This window comes from Cibotium barometz, chromosome 4 (assembly GCF_041138505.1).
Source record: "Cibotium barometz isolate CiBa-2024 chromosome 4, ASM4113850v1, whole genome shotgun sequence".
In the NCBI taxonomy this organism is placed as follows: domain Eukaryota; kingdom Viridiplantae; phylum Streptophyta; class Polypodiopsida; order Cyatheales; family Cibotiaceae; genus Cibotium; species Cibotium barometz.
Genome location: NC_141049.1, coordinates 44,403,690 through 44,417,997, shown reverse-complemented (window position 1 = coordinate 44,417,997; position 14,308 = coordinate 44,403,690). Strand labels below are relative to the sequence as shown.

The 14,308-nt window shown below is 39.0% G+C and overlaps 1 protein-coding gene across 1 annotated transcript; it reads left to right on the top strand.

The window, feature by feature from the left end:
* Positions 1 to 5,168: 5,168 nt before the first annotated feature.
* On the top strand, positions 5,169 to 8,417 carry LOC147639301 (pentatricopeptide repeat-containing protein At4g39530-like). The gene has a single exon (XM_086789789.1). It carries the CDS (start codon positions 5,901 to 5,903, stop codon positions 7,992 to 7,994), a length of 2,094 nt encoding a protein of 697 aa, XP_086645915.1. The 5' UTR covers positions 5,169 to 5,900; the 3' UTR covers positions 7,995 to 8,417.
* Positions 8,418 to 14,308: the final 5,891 nt, after the last annotated feature.

Below are 14,308 nucleotides of genomic sequence, written 5' to 3'. Positions count from 1 at the left end.
TAGGATCTAGCATATTTTCCAAGCTTGGGATGATAGCTATTTCTATGAGTATAGCATTCCATTTGGAATCTCTTGCTCTTCCAAAAGGGAAAGGTCTATATACTCAAAGTTAATGGTGTGAGAAGTGCATCATCTTTAAGTATCATCGCATTCTTCTACTAGGCATCCCAGTGTGTTGAGGATTGGACATTTTTTTGGTAAGAAGAGATTTCTTCTGTGGCCAAACCTGAAGGTTGATGTCAAACAATATATTTGAAATTATCAATATTCCCAAGTCAATAAAGCTAATGTGAGGTGGTGGCTTGTTGGAAATACTTGAAAAGAAATGACAAAGTATTTCTATGGATTTTATGGTTGGGTTACATGGACTTTGAGGAGTAATAATTCCATTTAGGTGATCGTTGTGAGACTAACTAAGATGGCAAGCTATATTCCTATATGAAAGAGAAAATCTCAACTCTATAACTTGCTCATTTGTTTATTGACAAGTTATTTAGACTTTATGGCTTACTAGTTGATCTAAAGTTAATTAGGAATTTATAGAATGAGGTGTTCAAAAAATTGGACACTAAGTTGAGTATGAGCTTGTCTAATCACCTAGAGCGTAATGGGTGGATAGACAAAGTGTGTACAAATAATGGAAGATATGTTATGAGAGTGTATGTTTCCATGAGACAATTGACTAGGAAGACTATCTTTCATTAATAAAGTTTACTTACAATAGTGCTAAGCATTTTGATTGGGAAGAGTGTCTCCCATTAGTAAGTTTGCTTACAATGGTGCTAAGCATTCTGCTACAAGATGAGCCCTTGTATGCTCATGTATGATATAAACCTAGAGCCCTGTGGAGGGACAATTGGCTTAGAGAAAGTCCGCATAGGTGTTGTGGTCGATTCTTAAAACAACAGCTACAACCTGACAATGTACGACGCACACTTCGGTATTTGAGGGCCACTGTTGATTATGCATTGTTTTATGCAGTAGGTGTACCATTGGAGCACAAAGAAATGCTTCTATCCAAAACTTGTGTGGAAGTTGCTGACCTTTAAACATGCATCTAACCATCTCTATGAGAGTCTTGTTTTATCTTTCAGTAACACCACTTTGTTGTGGTGTATAAGGACTTGTACACTGATGCTTAATGTCTTTTTGTGCCGAAAGATCTTTGAATAAATTGGACATATATTCCCCACTTTGTTTAAATAGAGAGTTTGAAATTTTAAGCCATAGCTACAAAGTGTTGAAAATGGAAAAATACCTCTGATTTTAGCCATACTTGTTGTAGTCATCAATGTAACAAAGTATAAGTTTCCTCCCAAAGAAGTAGTCCTCACATTGGACCACACACATCATTGTGCATGAGCTACAATTTGTGATTAGTTTTATCCACTGCATTCTTTGGAAAAGATTGGCGAGAAAGTTTGCCAAGGATGCATCCTTCACAAACATACTACATATATTGGTGGTGGAATAAGTTGAGAAAGATCCTCTAACATCCCATGTTTCTGCAAAAGCAACAAACCACCACAATAGAAGTGTGGCCAAATCTAGCATGCCACAATCAGGTATCTTTCATTACTTTAGAAGTGTTTGCTAGACAAGCAACATCACACTTGTCACATACATGTCCAATTTGTAGAAACCATTAATTGTTAAAGATCTGATAAGAACAATATGTTTGTCTTGTTCTCTATCATGGACAATGCATTTATCATCTGCAAATTTAACATTAAGCTCCCCCTTGCTATAGTATACATAGAAAGCATATTCTTTTGAATTCCTTGAACACGAAGTATATTTTGAACACAAAGATCCTCACCACCCACTGGCAGAAGAGTGAGAACTATCTCATCGATACATTTGACTGAGTACGAGACACTATTGAAAACTATCTCAAAGGTATTGGTGAGAACTATCGTACCAAAACCTTTGATGCGGTAAGAGGCATTATTGAGAACTATCTTAAAGGTATTGGTGAGAACTATCTCACAAATTCCTTTGATGGGGTAAGAGGCATTGTTGGCACATGTAGTAACAGTGTGACCATCTTGCACAATCTCCATATATTTTGACCAAACTTTTTTGAGAAGTTATATTCTTAGAAGCACCACTTTTAGGAAACCAATTGTTAGAGATAGTTGCACTAAGACATGCATCTTGATCAGGATTAAAACTATAAATAACAATAGTGAGAAGTCTTGATAGATAACAATAGCACAATCCTCTTTCTTTCTTAGAACTTTGATTGTCAAAAGAAGATTGTTAGAACCTTTGTTGGATTCCTTTTTCTTCTTTTCCTTATTTTAAAGTTTGAAGCAATTTTCAATTTCGTAGCAGGCTTCTCACAATACCGACAAGTCACCTTCTTTGGCTATTCAGAATCACCCTTAGCCTTAGAAGATTTGTTGGAATTGGTCTTGCTCTTAAATCTCTTGCCCTTATCCTTGGTGGCTAGACCCTGATCATAGCTAAAATATAGAGGCAAGTGGCTTAGGCATGCAAAATGGCATAAGAATCAAGTATTGCACATCAATATCAGAGGAAGCGGCAAAAAAAAGGATCGCTTTTTAAATGAAAGCTACGATGGTAGAAGAAGTGCAGAGGCTGGAGCATAAGCATTAAGTTTTCAAGATCTAATCACATGGGGATGATACACAGGTTGGGTATTCCAAAACTTCCATGCTAATATGTTGGATGTTCTCTTACACATCCTAGAGTATACACAATTTCTCTTCTATTAGCTTTATTAGGATAGTGCAATTACACGCCTTTATTAGGATAGTGCAATTACACGCCTTTATGAAAGTTTTCCATTAATGGGGATTAATTTGTGCTTGCAAATCCACCATTCAAGATCAAGTAGATTTTATACATGGGCACCTTCTATATAACACTTCTTCTAGCTATTGAGAAAGTTTCTTTTCATTGGGAATATCATTTCTAATCAAACTTTGCTCTACAGCCCAAAGCATTCATACTTTTCTAACAATTTAAACTTTTGTCATGACTCTTATTACTTCCTCAAGAGATTTTCAACCTTATGTGCAATCAAACTTTTTATGTGTGATCAACCTTTTTACATGAACTTTTTTTTCTCAATTGATTTTCAACCTTTTTATGTGAACCTTTTTTTTCTTCCTCTGTGATTTTCAAACTTATGTGCAATCTATCTTTTTATATGGGATCAAGTGAACCATTGCACTACAGTGTAGAAGTTTTTTGCTGTAAATTCTAGGCCCCAAAATGGAAGGCAAATGGTGAATCAAGAAGGCAAATGGTGAATCAAGAAGGGTAAAGACATTAGCAGTGAACCTAGTGGGTTGCCACTAGCTTCTGCATTGCTTTTTCCTTAGACATTATGAAAATCGCTTCCACTCATTAATGACCAATATTAAACTTCATCATAGATTTTCCTTTATTTAAAAGGTTTTTAAGTGAGGAAGCTTTATTGTTTGTTTAACCAATTGCCTTGAACAAGGTTCATAACTTGATAAAGAGGTGTACTCTTGATGCTAAAGTCTATTGCCTTTTTTGTTACAAGCCTTCACATTATCCATGAAGACTTACACCACCATGTTAGAAGCAAATTTTGTAATAGATTTAACAAGGTAACAACCTATCTTCAAGACTCTTTGTCCTTATAGAATGAATCTTCTTTGAATAAAACTACCATCATTTATCAAAGGGCATACATTGATATTTCTCCATCTCATTAGAGACAAATTAGGAGCCATTATCCTCTAACTAATGCATCAAATATATAAAAATGGTGTCAAGTGGTGTATTTTAGAATAATTTGTGGTTTCTTTATCACTAGTTAACATTATTATTATATTTATTTCCCAAGGTATAGCTTCACGTGATTATATCGACACAAAAACACGAATGTGAACCCTAACAATAGGAAAATGAGAAACGTCAGTGATGTTGATTTTGAGAGGAACCCCACTCACTCTACCACATGTGATTAAAGGGCGTGAGCCTTACTAAGTACGAAAACTTAATAGGTGTTCTTACAAAACTTAAGGAGACTTTGCAAGGACTTTCAGAAATGATTTGAAGGTTGCTTTTAACCTAATTGTACCTTTGAATATATGATTGAAAAAATCACTTTTGCATGTAGTTTCTTTCAAGTCCATGATCGATTAGCAATTTTACCTAACCCCACATGGTTTAACAATGTCTCCAAAGCTGCTAACGCATTTCAAGGACAAGGTAGGACATGAAATTTGGAGGTACCCCCATGATTAACATGTCTTCTCCTCTTTAGAGCCTTTAAAGAGTTGAAGATTTTGAAGGATGGGTGGGTAGATATGTAAAGGCCCTCACACATAGCCATATGATAGCTCTTTGTACGGGAACAATGTCGAACTATTTATCATTACTGATGTACTTCAAGTAGCACTTGAAAACTAAACCTAATGGTTGGAATGTAACCTTAGTGCTAAAAAGAAACTAATTTTGTATATTTTGCACTAGTTGAGACTTAACAAAGGGCTAAATTTTGATCTTAACCATAAGAAAACTGATGAAGTTTTTATGTTTCTAGTTACAAACTTGATGGAAGAAAACTAGTTACCTCGAATCTTGTCCCATTTTCTCATTGGCTAGGAATAAAGTTTTTTCTCCAGAAGCTGATGGGCATGTAGCCCAGTGGAGATCTCGAGTTAAAATCCCTGTTAGGTTCCCACTGTAACTTGTGGTTGCTTTGCTACCACAAGTTGTAATGCCTTTGGGAAAGAAGACCAAGAAGGCAACTATTAAACCTTGCACAGAAAGATCTACTCGTGGAAAAATAGAGTTTTTTTTTCTAGTAGAGGATTTTAGAACACCTTGACAAAGGGCATATAAGCCATTTGCAGATTAGAGGCCTCCTAAGTGGCCACAACTTGTAACACCATCGACGAACCTTGCGATTCCAAAAGAGGGCATGTAAAGATGAGAGACCGCCCTTGTAACGAGGTGTGTCCGCCGGACAAAGGCCTCCTTAGCGTGTGAAACTATCAAAAGGCCTCCTTAGCGTGTGAACCTTGCGATTCCTAAAAAGAGGGCATGTAAAGATGAGAGACCGCCCTTGTAACGAGGTGTGTCCGGACAAAGGCCTCCTTAGCGTGTGAAACTATCAAAAGAATCTGTCGAGGAGGGCCATTTAGAGCAAAATAAAATGCACGTGCCGCCCTGAATGAACAGACAGGCGCTCAATCTTGCACATTCATGTAGCTTACCCTATCTCCATTATCTGTATGCTTTTAATTTATATGCAAAAGCTGTTCAAACATATATTAAGCTTGAAGCCCTTTCATTTTAAAACAAAAATTATTTACTGTTTTCTATCTTTATATAATCCAACTCCCATTTCCTGTCTTACCTTCTTTTTTTCTCGAACCCTGAATTTTAATTCTTTCTACTCGCTCCAAACAGGTCAGATTTTTCAAATTTTTGAGGTGTATTTTATATGCATGTGTTTATTTACTCCACATTTTTTTAAAATTTTTAAAGTTAGCCGAAAAGGATTAAGAATTAGCCTTTTTTGCTTGAAACGCCAACATGCAAAGTCTGGTGTATTACTACTAGTGTTTTTTTTCCCGTTTTATTTTATATTCGAAATAGTGAATTTGTCCATGAAAATGAGATTGGGCTGCTTTTTAAAATAAAAATGAAAATTAAGGAAATTGTTCATGGAAATGAGACTTGCCTGCATCATATATCCCACATTTCTATTTTAATCACAATATTTTATGGTGTCTATTAAAATGAGACTGGCCTGCATATGAAGCCTATCCTTATGCTAAGATGCCCACATCAAAATGAGGGTGGCTTTGCCTGCACAACCATGTATTAAAAATGTCCAGAAGCCTTCAAACATCGTCATCATATAGTATTATCACAGTGATTGGGAGATGGTGATTATAGAGGAAGCCTTGGCAGCACCAGGATGCATGCCAGATCCGCCCTCCGTAGAGAGCTTAATCTTCATTCTGCAGAAGTGTAGAGAAAAGAAAAACCTTGAGGATGTAAAGCGGGTGCATGTACATATAAGCAGTCATGGGCTGGAGGCTTATAAGGCTGTTGGTAACTACCTCATCTCAATGTATGTGGAATGTGAAAGTTTGCCCAATGCTAAGCAGATTTTCAGCTGTTTGATCAATCGTAATGAATACTCTTGGACATCTCTGATACAAGGGTATGTCGAGTGCGGGGAGTCAGAACACGTCCTCCAAGTGTACAGCATTATGCAAGAGGACTGCTTGCACCCTAGCACATACACATATGTAGCCCTACTGAAAGCTTGTGGTAGGTTGAAATGGGTGGAAAGAGGCCGGGCACTGCATGCTGAGATTGCAAAGGAGGGATTCCACTTGGATCCGTTCATTGGCAGCACTTTGGTGCATATGTACTTCAAGTTTGGCACGCTTGCAGAAGCACGTGATGTTCTCGACAGCTTGCCATCCCGCGATGTAGTTTTGTGGACAGCATTAATCACCGGATATGTTGAGCAAGGCTTTTGCCAGGAAGCTCTTTTCTGCTTGACACAGATGCAACTAGAGGGCATGTCTCCCGATCCTGTCACATATGTATGCTGTTTGAAAGCTTGTGGCATCCTTGGAGCTGTGGACAAGGGCTGGGAAATACATGCTGACATCATATTGAAGGGTTATGATGAAAATCTCATTGTTTGCAATACATTAGTGGACATGTATGCCAAATGTGGCTTACTGGCAGATGCAAGGGAGGTGTTCAACAAGCTCCCAGATAGGGATATAGTTTCGTGGAATGCACTAGCTACGGGGTATGCTGAGCATGGACTCGGTGCTGAAGTATTGAACTTTTTGGAACGGATGCATTTGGAGGAGGTTCAACCAGATGCTGTTACTTATGTTTGCTGCTTGAAAGGTTGTAGCAGTATTGGAGCTGCTCGCAGGGGTCGGGAATTACATGCTGAGATAGTCAAAGAGGGACTTGAAAGAGACCCATTCATTGGTAGCGCTTTGATTGATTTGTATGCTAAGGGTGGTGCTCTTGCAGAAGCTCGCGAAACCTTTGATGAGATGCCAGTTCGAGATCTTGTCACATGGACTGCATTGACAGCTGGATATGCTGATCATGGATTCGATGGGGAAGTGCTGGACTGCATTTGTCAGATGCAAGTAGAGGGGGTGCCTTTGGATATGGTTTCAATGAACACGGTGATATTTGGCTATGCTGAGCAAGGAGAAATTGAGAAAGCTTTCAAGCAGTTTGCCCAAATGCAAGAGCAAGGTTTGTTACCAAATAACAGCATCTTTGTGGGCGTTTTGATAGCGTCTGGCAACTCAGAATCCCTTGAACTCGGTAAAAAGGTTCATGCTCAAGCTCACAAGATTGCCCTTGGCGATACTATTTTGGCAACGGCTGTCATTGACATGTATTGTAAGTGTGGGAGCATGGTTGATGCTCAGCAGTTTTTTGATGCACTGCCCACAAGAGCGGTGGTGACATGGAACTCGTTGCTAACAGGATACGCTCACCATGGAAAGGGTGAGCTTGTTTTCCAGTTGTTTGAGAGAATGAGGGAAGAGTGCATTAAGCCAGACAAAGTCACATTTCTCAATGTCGTCTCCGCATGCAGTCATTTGGGTCTAGTAGATAAAGGTCTCGAGTACTTCGAAGACATGAAGAAAGATGGCATTGTTCCAACTATGAAGCACTACACTTGCATGGTTGATCTGCTGTGTCGTGCAGGACGGCTGGAGGAGGCTGTGGCAATGGTGGAGAAGATGCCTATTCAACCTAGTCTTGTGGTGTGGCATATTGTGTTGAGTGCTTGTCAAAAGTGGAATAGTGTAGAGCTTGGAAGACATGCATTTGACCGGGCAGTGCGCTTAGATGAGAATCATGGTGCAGCATATATTTTGATGTCCAACATCTATGCAGATGCTAACATGTGGGAGGATATGATGAAGATTGAGGCAATGAGTGCACACATGCAAGGACTAAAAAAAGAGCTGGTTTGAAAGGTTTAATTATTCATGGCATGTGATAAGAACTCATAAAAATGTGAGATATGGCAGCAGAGGGCATGTGTGGCTAGGTCTTGCATAGCTCAGACACAAATGTCCATAAACAGGTTCAGGCGCGACTCGCAAGATGGTGGGGTTGTGTAAGCAGGTGATTGGGTAATGAGATGCCAGCAAGATGCATTAAGGCTAGCATGAAGCTGCTCGCTCTTGTGGAGGGACATTGGGCAAATGGCTTGATGGGGCCATACGTGATGCCACAGGATATTCTTTTTGCTTTACAAGGAAAAACCCTAATTTTCTATTTGCAGATTTTGGAAGAGAACACCCTATGTTGGCCATTTGTATATAAGGTTTAAGCCCAAAACGCCTCGATTTTGTTGCATTAATCTAAGAGGGTGCTTAGCCTTGTGATTAGCAGTGACATCCACACTGGAAATATTTGCTACGAGCTCCAATTGTGTGGATTAAAGTGTTGAATTGTCTTTTCTTGTCTATGCATTGTTAGCATTAGAACATCAAATCAACAAAAAACAACCATTAAATATTCAATCAGTTGTATAAACCCCCTTAATTAAGGTTAAAAACTTTGTACATAGTGCGTGAACATCGTTTCACAGTGTCCACTAGACTAAGTTGGTCGTGTGCTAATGTTTGTAATTGATTTAATTTCACACCTTATCTTGGCTTTAATCGGGCATTGTATTTGTATAAGTGAATGCATATTGCCTTTATAGGGTCATATGTATATTGGCTCATATTTATCTTCAAGCGTAAATGCATACACATTTGCACCTGCTACATGCACATGCATGTGCACGTGCACACACATAGACATAAAGATGTACACACGGACATATTCACATGCTCACACACACGTACATGCACACACTTGCACATGGATACACACAAACATAAAAATACACACCATGTATACAGTCACACCATAAACACAATCAAGACACTTACATGACACATGCATGCATGAAGTCAACATTACACAATCGCACACATGTATGTATGTGCACACATGATCACACATATGTGTGCAAGTGTGTGTGTGTGTATGTATGTGTATGGGGGGGAAGTGTGTGTGTGTGTGAGGGGGGGGAGTGTGTGTGTGTTTCTATGCGTGTGTGAGGGGGTGTGAGAAGAGAGAGTACATGTGCATGTGTGTGTGTGCGTGTGTGAGGGGGGGGAGTGTGTGTGTGCGCGTGTGTGGGGGGGGGAGTGTGTGTGTGTTTCTATGCGTGTGTGAGGGGGTGTGAGAAGAGAGAGTACATGTGCATGTGTATGCATGGGAGAGAGGGGTGTTTGTGTGCATGTATGTGTGTGGGGGGGAGAGAGAGTGTGTGTGTGTGTTTCTATGCGTGTGTGAGGGGGGTGTGAGAAGAGAGAGTGCATGTGCATGTGTATGCATGAGAGAGAGGGGTGTGTGTGTGTGTGTGTGAGAGAGAGAGAGAGAGAGAGAGAGGGTATATTGCACGTGCATGTGCGTGTATGTGAGACGAGAGATGATGTTTGTGTGTGCGTGCATGGGAGATTGTCTCTGTGTGAGAGAGAAAGACACCCACACACGCATATAAGCAAAAATACATGCACACACATGACGACACACACATACATGCACACACACACACACACGCGCAAGCTTGCACACACACATACATGCATATGCCCACACATAAGCACATACATATACACACATACACACTCACTGTGAGATCCCACTGCCCTCTCCGCGCATCGGATTCCCGATTACTGGGTGGTGGTACAGGGGAAGCAACTCCCTCTTGTGCGAGGCAGGGTTTCCCACTCGGGGCCTCGCCCTCGAATGTCCGGGCACGAGACTAAGCTGGTGGTCATTTCGAAAACCGTAACCGAGAAAATTTCCTATGCCCGAAAAACGGAGACGATTCCACCATTTTGAATTTCTTAACGAATTTTTCTAACGAGGTCAAGATACTGAACTAACCTTCATCTGAATAAACCAGATAAAAGGGAAACTATTACAGACTTAACTTGAAGGAATCAACGCTTTTTTCCTAATTGAATCAAGTATAGCCGTTGATCTATTCAATTGAGAAGTCTTTAGGTTATTATTTAACTATTCGAGTTCTAAGCGTATTCCTATTGTGATTAATTTTATTATTTTAATACTCTACTGATTCTAGCCTAATCCCATCCGGCCCATGGGTTAGCCACTGCTGCCCAACCACTGGAATTGGTAGAACCAGACAAGTACTCACCCACCCATAATTGAATGCCTTTCTTAACTTTTGCTTTAGAAACAGATACGCACACACTCCTCTTTAAACTTTAAATTATAAAACAATCCATTGACAAACAATTATTGGTTACAGATGTCATAACTCAAAATTTTCATTCAATCCTTGTTTCTCACAAAACAGGTATCACTCTGGACTCTTCGTTCGAGACCAGCTGGTCAGTAACAACGAGATCCAGTAACAAATTACAATAATTTTTCGTCATTATAAATACATATATCTTCCACGACATACGCATGGGTGTCCTAAGCACCGCGATCCCGTGCATCGCCTGGTCAGAACCCTCCAGGATTCTCCTTAGGTGTCCTGGCTCTTCACTCAGGGACCGCTTCTTCGTCGGCCCTCGCCCATCGTACCGGAAGCACACCATGCTACACCATACCCAGGCTGGTCAAGACCTGGGCAGGTTTTTGCCGCGTGAGCCGTCCTTTGAGTGAACACTCCCCGCTAGCTGTTGCAACCGAACTTCCCTTAGAAAAACACATATACCAAATGCTCCAGCATTCTGGCGTAAGACAGTCCTTTAAGAAAACAGGGTTTCTATGCAAGTTTTTAGTTTTGATTTTCTTTTGAATACAATGAGTATATCTTAAATCCATATCCCAAGACTTCTAGATCAGAGGTCTGGATTCCCAAGCAGAATTCCTCGAATTCTGTAATCTTGATCCTCAGATCAAAATCAAAGGTCTCAACTTAGTTTCAGATTCGGTGGATAATTTGAGTGTAGATTACTGAACCGATTGAATCGTCTTTTGTTGAAACTGACGAATGAGTTACGTCTTGGTCATAGTCTGATTCAGGGTTTGAGTCTGGAAAGGTTCTCCTCCCTGAACTATCTTTCTCAAAGGGTAATATTTCAATTACTACTTTACTGAATTTCATTCATTGAGTATTTTACTTAACTGAATTTATTTATGCATAAAATCCAACTTCTACGAAAATAACACTTTTATATAAAAGAAAATCCTTTTATGCATAAAAAATCAATTTTGATGAAAGTAACACTTTTATATATAAAAAAAATATTTTATACATCATTTTATGCATAAAAATCAATATTGATGAAAGTAACACTTTTATAATAAAAAATGCTTTTATGCATCATTTTATGCATAAAAATCAATATTGATGAAAGTAACACTTTTATAAAAAAAAATCAATATGCATCTTTCTATGCATAGAATTTAAATCTAATGAAAATCACTCTTTTATAATAAAAATAATCATCAATATGCATCTTTCTATGCATAGAATTTAAATCTAATGAAAATAACTCTTTTATAAAAAAAATAAAATCAATATGCATCTTTCTATGCATAGAATTTAATTTTAATGGAAATAACACTTTTATAATAAAAATATTTCTACTATACATTTTTCTATGCGTAGAATGAAAATAACACTTTTAGAATACACAAACGATGGGGATTACTGTTTTTGAATAATAAAAGATAAAACTTATTTCACAAAATTTAAGAAAATTTTGCTATAACCTCCTTTGTATGGCTGACCATTTTTTAAATTTTTTAAACCTTAAATTCCTTAAAAATTATCCCCAAATGGTTTAAAGCATTCTAAACTAATCAAATTCCACTTTTAAAAGAGAAATAATATGAAAAGTTTAATTCTAACAATTTGATTACTTAACCAGGATAAAGAAAGGCTGGATTTAAGAATGAAGAGGGGGGGAAAGCCTTTTCAACAAGGCATAGCATCAATTTATCATTTTAAGATAACAAAAATTAGAAAACCATTAAAAGAATAAAGAAAAAGTAGGATTTCTAACTTACATGAATTTCTGGGAGCTTTCCTTTGGCTTGATGGTTTGAGGGATCTACTCTTGTTTGCAACAAGAGTGGCCACCAATTCTTTAGAAGAGGGAATGGTCGTCGAAAACTAATGAATTATTAAGAAATTCACAGTTTTTGGCTCTGGGGAGGAGTAGAGTAACAGTGCATAAAACACTATTAAGCTTTAACAAAGGAGAAGGCTTTTATTTATAGGAAAAAGTGAGCTTCTAACCAAGCAAATTGATTCTAAAATTTTCCAGATCAGTTTGGTCAATTTTTGACATTTTTGGGTCAGTTTAGCTTACTTTTTGGAACTAGACTTGAATTAGAAGAGAAGAGAGATGAAATATCTCAATTTTTGAGAATTTAAAACTCCACCACACATGTGAAATAGGCGCCTCCTTCATAAGGGGGAATCCCCACTCCGAGGTGTCAAAAATTCATTTTTTTAGTATTTCCTTTGGTCTTTAGTACACTCTTCATCTTATGTGAGTATTTACTCATTTTTGGGGACACAATCTAATACATTGTGTGTTGTGTGCATTCTTGCTTCTTCTTCTCCAAGCTTTGTGTGCTTTTCTGCAGCCCTAATTCCAACAATTGGTATCAGAGCCAGCATCGGCTCCCAGGGCTACGCCGCTAGCACCCTCCGACTCACGTTCTCCGATTGAGGTGAGCTTTTACGAGCGTTTGCAGGTCCCTATACTTTGCAGATATGCCCGTAGGGCTTAGTGTTCCCAGAAATTGCACATCTGAGGTCGTTTCGGGCTCTGTTTTTGCATTACAAGTTCTGTACAGGTGTTTTCGTCATTTTGTGCAGAAATTTCAACAGTGTAGTTTTCTGCAAAACAGGCATACGTATTCTATTGTGGACCGTGCTACATAGCACGAGTTGTTTTCTGTTCAGTCTTTGCTTCATTACTACAGGTAGCTTTTGTATCAGTTTCAGTCGTCAGTGGGGCCATGGCTGATAACATCAATGATGTATTTCGCATGTTGTCTGCTCTGCTGATGTGACAAACTGGATGGAGACAACAACTACCCACTTTGGGCATACATGATGCAGTATGTTTTGGTTGCAAAAGGAGTGTGGAACATTGTGCATGTACGTCCAGGTTCTGTGGATGTAGGATTTGTTGAGGATGTTGCAGGTTCTAGCAGCTCTACTGTTGCTGCTGTTTTACCCACTGCTGAACAAGCTCGTTTGGGATGGTAAAGATGCACAGGCTCATGTCTTGATTGCACTTTCTGTCAAATGTAACATCACTCCACATATTCGTTCAGCTAAAACAGCAAAATAGGCTTAGGATATTCTAGCTGGTTTGTATGCAGGTCGTAAATAACGAGGCAAAAATCTCTTACCTGCGTAAAGAGCTAGAATCGAAGATTATGTAGGAAGATGATGACATGAATGTTTTTCTTGCTGAGATTAAAGATCTCAAGGAACAGTTGATTTTTGCAGGTGAGATTATTCCTAATCATTCTCTTGTGCAGACTGTTCTTGATGCTTTACCTGAGTCATATCAGACTTTTGCTTCCACGTGGAGACTTGTTACTGAGGACAGAACTGATGTTGTCAAGTATGATACTTTAGTCAACGAGCTCTTGCAGAAGCGCAGTCTAGGCAAAACAAGGCTAGGCAGCGTGTAGTTGATCAGGCATTTGTTGCTGCCCAGCAGAGAAGAAGTGGTAAGGCAGCCCCTTCCACTGTTTCTTCTCCTATTAGTAGGTCTGCAACTTCTTCTCCTTCCACAGGTAGCAACAATAGGTCTGAGAAGGCTCTTGATAAAGGCAAGAAAAAGATCAGGTGGTGCAACTATTGTAAGGCAACTGATCATGTCATTAAGAATTGCCCTAAGCTAAAGGCTAAAGAGGCAAAGAAGAAAGAGTCAAATGCAGCCACAATAGCGGATGCTTCTACAAATGTAGATTCTGCAAATGTTGTGCAGGATACAGAATGGGCGTTTAGCGTGTATTACCAGTTTGACCCATCTGTACATGATGCATGTTTGGCAGTTTCTGTTGACTCTGATGTTTGGTATTTTGACAGTGGTGCTCACATTGTGATATGTTCACTTGTCTTGAGGCTGTCCCTAATGGGAATACTATCACATGTGCCAATAATACTTCTTACCTAAGGAAGGGCGTTGGTAAAATTATCCTTACTGCTGCAAATGGCAGCGCTTTCACACTTTCAGATGCTTTGTATGTGCCAGGGATAAAGAAGAATCTA